Here is a 15,956-nt window from a genome sequence, read left to right on the forward strand (position 1 = left end):
TCAAAGTATCACATGGCCAGGTTCAATACAGTGCATTTATGGGTACGTGAGCAGTGCTTAAACCCCAGTAACATTTGCAACACCCTAAATCTGATAAAAACCAATGGTGTTTTCAAATTTGTCTGAGTGTATGAATTGTGTGGATACCCAGTTTTACTTGGTTACAATCCTGTCTTCCTGGAGTTATGGGATGTCCAGTGGTTAGACACTGTACATGTGCGACACGTAGGTGCCGCCCGAAATTGAAAAAGTGTCGAATTCGTATTACTCCCTTTCATTCATTGTCCATGCCCCAGTTATCCAATTTGTAGAATTAAATTATCTTTAATGGAATCTAAATGTAGACATTAAGATAATTGTGATCCTGGTATTACGCAGGCAGCTGAAAGTCCACAGCCGCATCCACATTTGAAGGGGACGGTGTGGAGCGGGCCAGCAGCCGTCAAAAAGTACAGGCGCCGTTCTTTCTAATAAACTGAGACGGATATTTGCATGGAGGCAACATATTCTAGTACAGAGCAAGCGCCACCAGAGGGCAGTCTACTGGCAGAAAAGGTGGCGACTGCGACCAGTAACAATATCACAGCATTAGTAAAACATATAAATAGTGGTGTCCGTTCCGTTCGTTGAATTTTCATTCTACATAGCGAGTATTATGTTATATTGTTCATGTGACTAAAATGTAGAAGTTGAATTTTTTTTTTTCTACTGGTACTCGTGCTGTTTGTGTCGATAGCCTGGGACTCCAACCGGCTCTTGGAAGCTGGTGGAACACTATCATTCTGTCATGACGGGGGCGGGGTTATGCAGCAGGACAGCGATCCAAAGCACAAGAGCAAGTCCAGAAACAAAATTAAGGTTTTGGAGGGCCTGACTTGAACAACCCCGGGCTTCAAGTCCCCTTCGAGATATGTTGTGGCAGGACCTTAATTCATGCTAACCCCCCCCCCCCCCCCCCCCCCCATGTGGCTGAATTAAACAATTCTGTAGAGAAGACCGGGCCAAACTTTACTCATAACATTGCCAAACACTGATACCTCTTACCACAAGTATTTATTAAAGGTGGCACAACCAAGTATTAACTTTAGGGGAGGGGGGGCAATTTGGCTACTTGGTCACATGGGTGTTGTTAAATTATTTCCCGTCAATAAATCAGTACATGTACAGTGTCTAACCAGTATTCGGTTATCCTCCATTTGTCAATGGTGTGAGCATACAACGCCAACAGATGGCGCTAGTGGATAGAGTAATAACATTTCTTGCTACTTGCCTGTGACAGATTTCTTGGTTTTGGAGAAAATAAAATTTCATACGATTAAAACGTATAATCTAAATATATGACACATTATATATAATATGATCACTGACCTACTAAAAGTGTATAGGCCTATATAATTCTGGTCTGCTTGTGGTAAACATATTAGCAAACCAAAGTAGTTTCCGGTTAATCTGAATTCAGATAACATTTGACATATTAATAATTTTTATAAATGTTATTATAAATATTATTTAATTTGAATCTACTGCGTGTCGTACCAATTAAATGAAAATACAATCCACGCATTGATATTCTAACCACATTTTGTAGCATGTTTATTGTAGCATGTGTTATAACAGGAAAAATGATGCGGGAAATATAAACTATAGTAGATAGGACTTGTGAATTATTATTTTAACAGAATACGTGGTTTACTCTGGTGTGCATAACTCCTCCTCCCTGTTTCAGATTCATCCCAACAGGTTCTTCCCACCTACTGTACTCAGCACTGTCCGCACTTGGAAATCGCTCTGCTCACCCAGCCTAAGTAGGCTACATGACAAACGGCATGACGGACTCCGATGCCGACATAGCAGCTATATTCTCTTAAAACCAAAAAGCCCTGTGAATTTAACTATGACTTATGAAACAAGTTAGTGTACTCATTGAAGCTATAAAATGCCTACTTTCCTGGAATGGCACTTTAAAATAAACACTTTACAAAAACGGTGTGGGTTTAAATGCAGTCTCTCTGGTCGTTCTCCTCGGGAACCGGTGATGTTTGACTTGCAGTTCCTCTGTCTTCTCTTGTGCGCGGCTGTTACGTGCAGTATAGCCTCACCTAACGAGACCTCGGAGTATTTGATCAAGGATGGAAAGCCTGGAAATAAAGCAAACTTGATAAACCATAGTATGACACTCGAGGAAGAAACGGACAATCAAGAAAACATCTTATCGAAGGTATTTGCACGTATAATTAGAGGCAGTCCCTGGTGTGTAATTGCTGGGAGGGGGGGGAAGCGTTATCTTTGAAAAGGCATTGTTTGAATTGAGGAAATTCACTCAATTAAACACTCTAAATATTATAATGATGATTTCAATACATAACAGGGTCTGTACCATATCTGTCGTCCTTCGGGTATTTTATAAAAAGCGAGAAGCAAACTGTATATTCATTTCAGTCTCTATTTCATCAGCCTAAAATCTATTGTCGGTTTCTTTCACTAAATGTAAAAGATTCGTCAAGAATAAAACTTTCTCTTTAAGTGGCACATCATATATCCGTTTTCTTTTTGTTGTAGCTGCTGGGTGACTATGACAAAGTGAAAGCGCTTTCGGAAGGCTCTGACTGTAGCTGTAAATGTGTTGTCAGACCCCTGAGCCGCAGCGCCTGCCGGCACACCGAGGAAGGTAGCGGCCAGCCTCAGGATTTTTATACAGTGGAGACCGTGACAATAGGAAAGGACTGCAAGTGCGCCTGTATTGCGCCTCCGTCGGCGCTGAATCCCTGCGAGGGGGATTTTAGGCTGAAGAAGCTCCGAGATGCGGGGGAAAATGGCATCAAGGTAAAATAATGGCATAATGATATTGAAAATGACTTCACAGCCACATTTTTGTTCTTCTGATGTATGAAACCTTACATTTCAAATTCTTTAAAAGATGAAGTGTCGAAGAATGTCTGAATGCGACTTGTGGTTTCCTTTATAAGTTTTCAACAGTTCTGGAGTTACTTGAGGGTGCATTTTATGGAATGGATCTGTTGAAACTACATTCTGTCACAGCAAAGCTCCTTAAACGTGTGGAAAATGTAGAAAAGGTAAGTTGTAACTTATTTATTTATTGTGGAACGTAGTTAAAGCATTCATTTATTAAACATTATACCCTTTTAATTTCCGAAACTGTAGGTATAAAGAGGAAGAATGAATAACACCTATTTCCACAGCAGGGGAAAATACACGCAAATGTAGCCTATTGTAATACACTGGAAACTGCAGCACCAAGTATTCTGGTGATAGTGTGGAGTCCACAAGGCGGTCGCGCTGCATCGTTTATTTTTTTTCAGTCGTAATTGTGGATGTCGCATACTGGAGTTATTAAGCATTGCCAGTTCTCCCACGACCCTGCTGGCATTGCAGAGTTCACCGTGCAAGTAACCCCCACAAACATCATATTAGAGGGAAACCACTCAAAGTCCCAGCTAAGCCATGCCACTTTTCTAATTCTTTAAACAGGTAGTTTCTCAAAACCACATGAAAGGCACAGAAACCCCGATGACCAGCATTTATGAGCAGGCGCATGTTAAAGACGACTCGTCGCATCAGCAGGTGGAGAAGAGAATGCCTGTTGGCAATCTGGGAGACACAGCGGCGGCCTATGCACATCCTGGGGTAGGGCGCTGGGTTCTGACCACTGGGTTCGTGAAACTGGTGATTTTGGCATGTTGCAGAACTCTTTTTTACCAATATAAAGTAAGTACAGGCAGGGGCGGGCAGCCGCCCGGGGTGTCCGAAAACTAGTGGCCCCTTGAAGACAGAATTTCTGTGTTACATTTATGGATATATGAAATGATCACTTCAATTATGGCAACATCTGTTATTTGCATTTTTAGCAACAGTTTTCAGGATACCCCCATCCGAGTTGTAATAGACTATTCCTACTTTTAGGCTTAATGCTGCTGAGCTCTTTTCACATTGGAGTCTAGAGAAAAGCTACCAGTTTCACTGCCAAGCAAACTGGCATGAAGTAGCCTAACAAAAGAACAATTATGCAAAGATATAAGACCAGTGTTAGTAAATATTACAACAATTCCACTACTTTTGGTGGTAAGGAATAGTGTAATGAAATAGGCTACCTTTTCAAATTAAATAACACAAAATAAAATAAGGCAAAAGTTACTTTCCTTATTAACTAATTACTTTTAAATGCAGTAATTGGTAAAGTAGTTAACGAGTAACTGTAACTAATTACTAATCTTCTGTGTCTGATACGATCTACTAAAGTGGTAGACAAATTGGGAGCAGAACACAATTAAAGGAAGATATGCAAAAATTCAACCTTTGCCTCTGGGGTAGAATAAGGCATAGGTTAGGTTACAGACTAAAGGGCTAAGGCAAGAGGGAACAGTTAAAACTCTTAAATTTAGCCAATTGGTCCCTCAGCACGATACTGACCACCCCTCCAGCCATCAAGGAATTTTATCGAAAGCACTTCTGCCCTCGCCTTGATCGGTAAGTTTTACCGCTAGCACTTCATGCTTTGATTAGCATATCGTTGATGTTCTATTGTTTAATTTTTTTTCTCATTTCTCTTTGGGCTCCAAAATACTCAAATAACTCAAATGGCCCCCATAGGGGACCCCCTACTAATGTCAGCCTAGGGTCCACCCCTCCCCCAAGAGTACACGAGTCAGAGTGATTCCCGAATGGACGTCATTTTGTGTAAACAAATCTAAAGGGAATACACTGCATGTATGACAGTTACAGCTTATGTCTGTCACTTGTTTAGTATTGTTGTTATCTTCATGGATAGAAAAAGTATGAAGAAAAGTTTGTTGGGAACCAAGGGCTCAGTATACACCAGCTGAAGAAAAGTCAGCCAGAATCACCGAAGGAGCACACAAAGGACAGGAAGGAACCCCAGACATCCTATCTGAAAAAAGCAGCTTCGAGTGGGACAGCCATTAGAGGAATAACCTTCTATAAATCCAATGTTGTGGAGGAGGGTGACACCAAGGAGAATTGTAAGTATGATAGCAACCTTAACCAAAATGGCTTTAACCTGTGAAACCATTTCAGGATCAGATGATATTCTCTACAGCAAGAATCCAAGAATTCTTCCAAAGTGCATTATTATTATTATTATTATTATTATTAGGGCATCACACTACAATTTCACATGTTTTCTTCACAGAGACAAGAAAAAGGCAGGTATTACATTATGAAATGCAAAATGGAGATAATGCACCTAAAATATTTAAAACTTTTAAGTACATTAGCTAATGTTAGAGCTTAGTACTTTATACTAGGAGGCACTGTTGTGTGGAACAAAGGTGAAGCTGTGATCTCTGAAAAATGTCACAGACAGTGTCTGTATTGCCATGGTGGCTGTCTCTCCTCCAAGCAGTAGTGGACTCTGAAGTTGAGAGTGGCGACGGCTCCGTCGACCTGTTTATTGAAGATCTTCTCCTCGAGCACAAGCCGCCGACCTCGCATGCCCGCTCCTGGGTAAGACCAGTAACCAACATAGCTGCAACCACAACCACAACTACTTCCACGGATGTTGGAAAGACTTGGGGGTCTCATTCTTCTGTGAGCCCAACCGTGATCCCTGCAGTCCCAGAGGAGACCACGTTTGCCACGTCACCACCTGTGCTTGCTACAAATGCTACTCCTAGGCCAGACACCGCCGATGGTCCATCCTTGACCACAGAGGCTCTCAGAACCACCACGCTTCCATTAACCATTGCTGGTATAACCACCCCCACCAAGGCAGCTCCCACCACCAGCACGCCTGCAACCACCATGCCAACGACAGTGAGCACAACAGAGGCCAGCGTGTTGACTACTTTGGCAAGATTGATGCAAAAGCCAAGTACTGCATCTGAGGCTGCACAGGCCAGAACTACCTCAAGGCCTGTGCCAAACAAACACAGGAACAGCATCAGCTGGACTGAGGGTGACTCAACGCGGGAACTCAAACAAACTTCAGGTAGGTGAGGCGCCCTCACCTTCATACAGCAACAGAGTGATTTAGATTTACACAGCTTTTCATTATGATTCATCAGTTCCTCAATAAGGAGAGAGGTAAGGAGCATCCACTGGGATAGAGTGGTGGCTCTGAGGCTTGGGATCTGTGTTAGCAATTGGAAGGTTGCTGGTTCAAATCCCATGAATGCCTGGAATGATCCTACTCCATTGGGCCCTTGAGCAAGGCCCTTAACCTGTAATTACTTCATCCTGTGTATGACGTTAATCTACATCTAACCCCATAAGGAGGTCCTGCAACTTACAAGGAAATTTTGGCGGTTGGTGGCAGGATTGGCACTCCAGCCTCCAGAAGAAAGCTTACACTGGTCCATTTGGACCAGTGTGGTGCTGAGGTATCACCTGCCACATGGCTGCACTCAGGTTCTCATCCCTGAGGTGTTTTGTCATGTGGTGGGTACAGCAACACGCTGTCAATAAGGGGAATCTGTTTTTTATGTACTGTACTGTATGTCATTTATGTAGGAGAGATTGGAGGATTGTAGAAACTATGAAAAGCTCTTGCATTGTTTAACTGACATGAAATCAGTGTTGGACCCATTTGAGGAAATAATCTAAATGGCGAACTGGCCTTGCTCTTTGCAGAAGAATGCAAAGACACATTGGCAACTGTTGCTGATCCAGTTACTCACAACACATATGGCCGTAACGAGGGGGCCTGGATGAAGGATCCCAAAGCTCAAGACGACAAGATCTACGTCACAAACTATTACTATGGAAACATCCTTCTGGAGTTTCGGAACATGGAGATCTTTAAAAAAGGTACTTTATATTTACATATATACTGTATATATGAATTTCTGTGGCAAATCTGCATATAAAACAATCTGATGGTGCTCCTTTGAAAGCAGTGTGTCTGTAGACATGCTTTCTTTGCTTCCTCTGCAGGACGCATCACCAATTCTTACAAATTGCCCTACCACTGGATTGGCACTGGTCACGTAGTGTTCAATGGAGCATTTTTCTATAACCGGGCCTTTTCCCGAGACATAATCAAGTTTGACCTGCGACGGAGGTACGTGGCTACGTGGACAGTACTTCACAATGCTGTTTTTGAGTCGTCTGCACCCTGGAAGTGGAGGGGCCACTCTGACATCGATTTCGCAGTAGACGAGAGCGGATTGTGGGTGGTCTACCCGGCAATTGATGAGGAAAGCTTCCACCAGGAAGTGATCATGCTGAGCAAGCTGAATCCCGTTGACCTGAGTATACAAAAGGAGATGTCCTGGAGGACTGGGCTAAGGAAGGATTTCTATGGGAACTGCTTTATTGTGTGTGGTGTTCTTTATGCCATTGATAAATGCAACCAGATGAATGCAAATATCTCGTATGCTTTTGACACCCACACAAATACTCAAATGATTCCTAGGCTTCCCTTCATAAACAACTACACCTACACCACACAGATTGACTACAATCCCAAAGAGCAAGCTCTTTACGCATGGGACAATGGCCATCAAGTTACATACAATGTCATATTTGCCTACTAAGTGGCCATGTTGAAAACAGGGATATTGATTTTTTTTTCTGTACAAAAAAGAGAAAAAGTATGTTTATGTGGATTGTAGATCAGTCTGCATTGGCATTTTAACGATTTTACAGTGTTCTCCTGTGTATTTATTTCTGGTTTTCAGTGAACTCTTAAATACTTGCTCACCCTTGCTTTCTGAAGGGATGACTGGCAAATTTAATCGGCTGTTGAAGCATGACAAGGCTTTGCAATTTTATGCTTGTGATGCAAATATAGTAAATACTGTATATATTGTACTATAATATAAAATAATATAGATGTATTAACATTATGTAGAAATACCAAATAGTTTATCTGAGGGCGACATAAGGTAGGAAAACTTTAAAACATTAACAAATAAACATATTTTAGTTTTCTTCTACAGCTTATTTTTATGTGTATGCCAAGAACCACTATTGAAACTGATTAAGCTACAGCATAATCAACAGAGAAAATCAAGACACATTGTGTTGCACAAGGTGCATTACTTGTATCCATAACATGGTAACACTGTAATTGATGGGGCACAGATACTTAGTAATAACTCAGTTACTACTGAAGTACAAATCACAAAAATATAGACACTACTTGAGATAAATGATCGCAATTCATTAATGATGAACAAATGTGAGATCAGTATTTATTTCACTTGTATTATTCATTACTTGTTCCTTCGGTAGTTCATAAAGGTTTACAAAATTAACAGATATCATAACAAATATAGTAACTGCCTGGGATAAAATTGCTTATGATTCATTAATGATGAACAAACATGAGATCAGTATTTAACTTGTATTATTCATTATTGTTCCTTCAGTAGTTCCTTCAGTAGTTCACAAAGGTTTACAAAATTAACAAATATTAAATATAGAAACTACTTCATTAAACATGCATCATAATTCATTAATGATGAATTAACATGAGATCAGTATGTAACTAAGACTTAGTTTATGGTTAATTAATACATAATTAATAGCATAATACTATGTGCCCCATCAAGAAAAGTGTTACCCATATTTATATTGAAAATCTCATTACTTTTAAAAAAATCCATTTACAAAAGCACTTAATTTCTGAAATAAAAAATCTATATATATGTTTCTGTTGTGTTAGACTTTTTTCTCTGTTTATTCCTGGGGAAAAAATGATAAAACAAAGGGACTGTAAATTCCAGCAGGATGTACAAGGCTGCTGAAGCGGACCGTGCTGAATATGTGATATGGTGAGGGAAGGCGAATAGTTTAATGGTTGTCATTTTGACCTTCACTAAGTTTTATTAATATTTCTTCTACTTAATCCTGAGCAGATCTTTACAACAGTTTCAAATTAGACATTGCAGATTACAAATTCAAAGCTACAAATAAATCCAACTTTGAATACATAAAGTAAAATAAAACTTCTGTGCATAAAATATTTCAAGCTTTCTGTGGTAATGCTTGGATAAATCAAATTGTTCACTGAATAGAATTTAAGGATTACATAAGTCTCATAAGACTGGAGGTCAGTGGAACCATGGATTTACAAGTTCAACAGCTGTGCACTGCAGGGAATTTGTCCACTTCTCAAATCCACTGTCTCAGTTTACCTCTGGTAGGAATTACAATCTAAGCCCACTGCATGATGTGTGCAATAGTGTGTCACACTGGAAATTGAAAAAACACAAATGGACCTGTAAGACAACACAATCCCATGATTCCTATATTGTTAGACACATTCAGGTGTCCAGCTCCCTTATAAACATCGTCTGATGTCATAGAGTGCAAATGATCCCATGTACTGAAGACTAAAAGGACTCGAAATAGCAACCTGTTCTGAAGAGAAAAGGCAAACAGATGCCTTAAGGCTCCATCTTTATATTCCAACTGCTTTCTCCTCACTTTCAGTTCATCTTTGCTCAATTACTATGGCCTTATCATTTCATTAATTTGAAGAAACCAGTCTATGTGGATCTAGAATGGCTATGTGGATCTAGAATGGCTTATTCGAGTTGAGTAAAGCTTTATTGTCATCTCAGCCATATACAGTAAAATGCTTTGTGGGTAAAATGAAATAATGTTCACCCTGATCCCACAATGCAACATTCATGACAGGACAAACATTACAGTGCAAAAGACATGAGTTATGGAATAATTTACATAGTGCAAAAACCGTTTTTTGTTTTTGTTTTACTGAAGAGAAACAGGAAGTGAATTCTGAGGAATAAATCACTGACATAAGAAATTTCAAACTGAACTGGCAGAATTAATTTAAAGAACAGCATGCTGGGTATGCATATGCTGTGTAGATGCAGGGTCAGTGCTGTTATACCTGTATTTACACTGTGTAACTGTAGTGTTGGCTTGTGCCTTTCCAGGCAAGAGGGTCTGTTACCACATTATAAAAAGTTGCCCTGTTTGATACAGCTATAATCTTTTTAGGATTTCGCAAATGCCTTAAAGGGCCAATTATACTCTGGCAAACCTGAAATGGTCACAGTATCAAGAATTCATGTAAAGCAATTGAGAAGAACAAGCATTAAGCACAAAGCCACCTGTGTTCATGGGGATTCTGGGAAATAATTTACAAAGAATTTATTGTCTTTAAAAAAGACTATTCAGATACATGAAATAGTTTTCAGTTTACTAAGAGAACATTCTCTGGGTTTATATAATTGCAAAAAAGCTGTCAAAATAAAGTAAATAAGGAGATCGAGAAACAAAAATGACAGTAATGATTGATACATATTAACGAAATATTTAGACTTGTGTCACTTAAAGTAAAAAATAATATACTGAAGTTTTTATTTTTAGCAAAGCACATTTATTTTTTTCTCTATAACGTAGAAGCCGTAAGGACCCCTACACCAGGGGCAGCCTGACCATTGGCTGGACCAGTACGGTAGGAGGAACCAGTCTGATTGATACGTAGGAACAATGGGACACTGGAGGTCTTCATGTGAAGGATCCTGGTGTCTGTGACTTCACAGTCAATTTGCATCATCACCTCATGTCCATTGTCCTTTATCACGCTATCTGTAACACCAAGGAAAAATGGAAGAACTTATGAGAACAAGAAATTTATCTAACTATTTAACGCATTCTCAAATCTTGATGGATTCTACATGGTTTCTGACATCACCCTTAAAGCTAGCCTTATATAAACAACAACATTTTGGAACCAGTTGCAAGCTAATCTTATTTCTACCCATTTCAGCTTGAGGTTCATCATAGATATTCTTTAAAAAATCCAGCACAATTTAAATTTTCTCCAGGAGGGTTTCAACACAAGACCTCCCCCTTTCACAGCATCTTAATACATACTGAAACAGTAAAGGTAGTCTACACTGAAAAAATGGATACATAAAAGGATCATAATGTTTTCCTTGCAAGAACCAGCTGCGTTGGAAAAGGAATACCACAGGTTTGCCATGATCGACAGATCCATCGCGATTTAGTCCCTGTTAGGAGTTGCATCAGGAACACAGGGCCAAAGTGAATGGGGAGTGGAGTTGAATCACAAATTGGCATCGCTCCATTCAGACACAAACCAGATGCAAGCACAAGGAGAAATTAGATTTCAGAAACAAACAAAAAACCATGTAGTAACAGACAGGGTCAATGGCGCCAGCTCAACTTATTGAACACGCAGTACACAGTACCATAAAATCACAGTGCAATAACTGTTCCTTAGCCATACAGCACCTTCAATGTCATATTGTATGATACTTACTGTATTATACAGTACTTTGTATAGCGTACACAGTATTGTGAATTGCATGGTGTTGTGCACAGTACACAATAAATTGTGCAGCCTGGTTCTTTCCATTGTACCCTTAAGTAAGGGGTGACCAATTTTATACAGAAAGGGCTATTTTGTTTTCCCTGCAACTCATTAATTAGTTTCCTAATTAGATGACTGATTGACTGAAGAGTCCTCACACCTGAGTTTGAGCAGCTGACCTAAAAGATTCCCAAAAACCTGCATACACACCGGCCCTTTGCTTATAAAACTGGCTACCTCTGCTTTGAGTTAATGTAGTGTATTTTCTTAACATTAAATTTAGGCCAATTAATATTTAACATAACTGCATTCTCTGAGAACCAATTCACCACAGCAAATTCTTCAGACATGCAGTTTCCCAGGCAAGAGAAGTCTGGTTTTGATTAAATTGTTCTTTAACCTTTTCCGGAGGCGCATAATGCCCTGCACCCATGTTGCCATCTCACAGAAAGCCATCAAGGCGCATAATGCCCCGCACCCATGTTGCCATCTCACAGAAAGCCATCAAGGCGCATAGTGCCCTGCACCCATGTTGCCATCTCACAGAAAGCCATTAAGGCGCATAATGCCCTGCACCCGTGTCACCGTCTCACAGAAAGCCATCAAGGCACATAATGCCCTGCACCCATGTTGCCATCTCACAGAAAGCCATCAAGGCGCATAGTGCCCTGCACCCATGTCGCCGTCTCACAGAAAGCCATCAAGGCGCATAGTGCCCTGCACCCATGTTGCCGTCTCACAGAAACCCATCAAGGTGGCACCCCGCACCAATGTTGCAATCTCACAGAAACCCATCAAGGCACATAGTGCCCCGCACCAATATTGCAATCTCACAGAAAGCCAACAAGGCGCATAGTGCCCTGCACCAATGTTGCAATCTCACAGAAAGCCATCAAGGCGCATAATGCCCTGCACCAATGTCGCAATCTCACAGAAAGCCATCAAGGCGCATAATGCCCTGCACCAATGTCGCAATCTCACAGAAAGCCATCAAGGCGCACAGTGCCCTGCACCAATGTCGCAATCTCACAGAAAGCCATCAAGGCGCATAGTGCCCTGCACTAATGTCGCAATCTCACAGAAAGCCATCAAGGCGCATAGTGCCCTGCACCAATGTCGCAATCTCACAGAAAGCCATAAAGGCGCAAAGTGCCCTGCACCAATGTCGCAATCTCACAGAAAGCCATCAAGGCGCATAGTGCCCTGCACCAATGTCGCAATCTCACAGAAAGCCATCAAGGCGCATAGTGCCCTGCACCAATGTCGCAATCTCACAGAAGGCCATCAAGGCGCATAGTGCCCTGCACCAATGTCGCAATCTCACAGAAAGCCATCAAGGCGCATAGTGCCCCGCACCCATGTCGCCGTCTCAGTGGATCACACACCTAACACAGTATATTCAAAGTAAACACAGTATGTCATAATTTTACCCTTAAAGAATCTATACAGTCTTTTCTACCCCCTGTAATGTTTGACGTTATCGGCTGACTTCCCCAGGATCCCACACAGGAATAGTTGAATTATTGAGATTTATTTATTACCGGTGTGATTTATTTACTATAAATTTATAACTTTGCTAGATTAAAAAGAAACATACAAGGTGATTTGATTAATACATACCCATAATACACCTGCAGGTCATTCAGGAAGCAGATTTACATATAAACTTCAGTACCGGTCAAACATTTGAGTACACCTGCTTGAAGCCATAATCATATATGCTTTAGATTCTGTACACTTGTCAATTAGTATAAGTGGAAGTTTTATGGACTAACAAATCAATATTTAGTTCCAATAATTGTGTATTTGTATATGAATGAAGGAGGCAATGACAGGAATCAGACCCACAGCAAAATTACCAAAACAAATGGCAGCGGAATCCAGCACTTTTTCTTCATTTTCATGTACTTACAGACATTTTTGAAAAATTTTCCAGCTGCTTAAATAAATCTTTTGAATGGTACTGCCATCTGTCCATTCATCCATCCATCCATCCATCCAGTGCAGATTCATAGGGGTAAACTAAATCAGTAATGAATAATTTAACTGAATAATTCTATACACATCTGATCTGACCAGCATTCACTAAGCACTATGACATACACCATGACATTAAGCAAATCTGCGTTTTTAAATCCTGGTTTAATCGTGGTTCTGCTGGCAGAAGGCTACGCTGAGCAGCAGGTTGCTTCTACTCTCAAAATTTCTAAGACAGCAGTACACAAGAACACGGGGAAGCAGGAGACACTGGGAACGACCAGAAACCAGCCAGGTAAAAGGCGGAAGCAACATTGTAATGCCAGAGATGACCGTCAATTTATCCGACAGTTTCTCATGAATCGCAGGATGACATCAAGTGACCTTCAAAAGGAATATGAAACATTAAGTGCAGGTGTGAAGTGCACTGCTAGGAGAGTTTGTATCAGGCTCCTAGAAGCAGGACTGAAGTCCCATGAAGAGAGGAAGAAGCCCTTCATTAATGAGAAACAGAGAAGAACCAGGCTGCAGTTTGCAAAAAAATATATTATTCACAGACGCACACCCTTAAACTGAGAATTGAGTGAAACAAAAAATTGTGCACTGGTATCGTAATTTTTTCCAGGGCTGTACGTCCTCTAAGCGCTTTTATTAACTCATGGTATGCATTGGTATTTGCATGTTTCTTTTCATTATTTGTATTAATTAATCCATTCACCCAATCATCTTTCAGCTGCTAGTCCTGAGCAGCATAACTGTGGGTCTGGAGTCTGTCCTGCGCAGTATGTGGTGTAAAGCACATCCTAGGTAGGATTACAGTGCATCGCAAGATACATACACACCTAAACTCCCATAGAAAATCACCAATTTAGAGATGAATATGAGTTTTAATTTTAGGGTTTAATTGATCCCTTCACACTTTTCTCATTTAGATATTGCTTGAAACCACTCTCCCCATAGGAAATGCATGACGGGTGATTTTTAAAATATTATACAGAAAAATAACATAAAACCAGACAGCCAACTTGCAGTGTATCCGGGAGAGAATACAAAATCAGGATTTAGAAAACCAAGCAGCTAGACATCTGATATTACAGGAAAATCATTTTTCCTACTTATCCATCTTTTCTTTGGAAAAATAAAATCTGTGGTCTGTCCTTCAGCTATAGTGAAAAGCCATTATAGAGGGATGTTAACTTTCCATATGGACATAAATCCAGAGTCTGCTCAAGGGACATCCCTGCCGCTAGGAAGAGCAGACTATGGACACATTTACAGGGTTGTCTTTCTTCCTGCACAACAAAGCACCCTTCAAGCAGAATCAGACCTCAGCTGGGAATCACAGATTGGGCTTCCAGGTGTGAATCCATCATTGAGCTGAAGGGACTGAACATTAGAGTTAAAAGTAGAGTTACGGAGAATTACACTTCATGTTAGCATTAGAAGTAAGGGTTAGATACAACATTAGCATTAGGAATGACATTAGGGCTGGAGCTAGAGTCAGAAATGGAGCTGTCATTAGGGTAAAACCTCTCGCCACATGAGGCCGGGTATCGTCGTGCACCAGGAGGAACCCAGGGCCCACTGCACCAGCGTAGGGTCTGACAATGGGTCCAAGGATTTCATCCCGACACCTAATGGCAGTCAAGGTGCCATTGTCTAGCCTGTAAGGGTCTGTGTGTCCCTCCATGGATATGCCTCCCTAGACCACCACTGACCCCCCACCAAACCGGTCATGCTGAACAATGTTACAGGCAGAATAACGTTCTCCACGGCTTCTCCAGACCCTTTCACGTCTGTCACATATGCTCAGGGTGAACCTGCTCTCATATGTGAACAGGGCGCCAGTGGTGGACCTGCCAATTCTGGTATTCTATGGCAAATGCCAATCGAGCTCCCCGGTGCCAGGCAGTGAGCACAGGGTTCACTAGAGGACATCGGGCCCTCAAGCCACCCTCATGAAGTCTGTTTCTGATTGTTTGGTCAGAGACATTCACACCAGTGGCCTGCTGGAGGTCATTTAGGGCTCTGGCAGTGCTCCTCCTGTTCCTCCTTGCACAAAGGAGCAGATACCAGTCCTGCTGATGAGTTAAGTACCTTCTACTGCCTTGTCCAGCTCTCCTAGAGTAAGTGTCTCCTGCAATCTCCTCCGTGCCCTTGAGACTGTGCTGGTTTCCTGGTCCCCATAAGGGAAAACTGTATTTTATAAAAATCAGTGACTGCTATGAAAAAACTAAAAATGCAAAAACTCTTGTATTTTGTTAGGTTATAGTTATGGTTAGGGCTGGGTAGGGGTTAAGGTTGTCATAGTTAGCGTTAGCATTTTTCCCATTGAAATGAATGAGCGGTCCCCATAAGGATATGTTTACCCTACATGTGTGTGTGTGTGTGTGTGTGTGTAAATGGGATATATTTCAAGGCAGAGGTGCTGCTTCTGTTTGCTGGATTTGTTATGGTGCAAATAAAGCTGACTGGTCACATGGGTGTGAACAGTGTGAAATTGTTTTGTTAACTAAACATTAGTATCTAAATTAAACCAGGTTTGACATTAGGGTGAGTCACTTGGCTGGCTGTCAGCTGACTCTTCCTAAAATTGATGCTAGTGCTTTCTCCAGTAGGATTTCTATAGGAAACTGCCCACCAAAAAGGAGAAATTAGAACAGTGTACTCTATTGTTTGAGGGAAACAA

General features: G+C 41.0%; 2 protein-coding genes across 2 annotated transcripts in view; one reads left to right on the forward strand and one right to left on the reverse strand.

Moving 5' to 3' along the window:
- The first annotated feature begins 1,746 nt into the window (after window positions 1-1,746).
- Window positions 1,747-8,627, forward strand: olfml2ba (olfactomedin-like 2Ba). Its single transcript, XM_023804667.2, has 8 exons — window positions 1,747-2,218; window positions 2,560-2,823; window positions 2,967-3,074; window positions 3,490-3,645; window positions 4,787-4,997; window positions 5,381-5,965; window positions 6,607-6,783; window positions 6,910-8,627. The coding sequence occupies exons 1-8, from the start codon at window positions 1,937-1,939 to the stop codon at window positions 7,509-7,511; spliced, it is 2,385 nt and encodes a 794-aa protein (XP_023660435.1). The 5' UTR covers window positions 1,747-1,936; the 3' UTR covers window positions 7,512-8,627.
- Window positions 8,628-9,509: 882 nt separating this feature from the next.
- Window positions 9,510-15,956, reverse strand: part of atf6 (activating transcription factor 6) — a 39,241-nt gene continuing 32,794 nt past the window's right edge. The window contains exon 16 of the mRNA XM_023804506.2: window positions 9,510-10,542. Coding sequence (XP_023660274.2) covers window positions 10,343-10,542 — 200 coding nt within the window. The 3' untranslated portion in view covers window positions 9,510-10,342. The remainder of the gene's footprint in view (window positions 10,543-15,956) is intronic.

Source organism: Paramormyrops kingsleyae, chromosome 15 (assembly GCF_048594095.1).
Source record: "Paramormyrops kingsleyae isolate MSU_618 chromosome 15, PKINGS_0.4, whole genome shotgun sequence".
In the NCBI taxonomy this organism is placed as follows: Eukaryota; Metazoa; Chordata; class Actinopteri; order Osteoglossiformes; family Mormyridae; genus Paramormyrops; species Paramormyrops kingsleyae.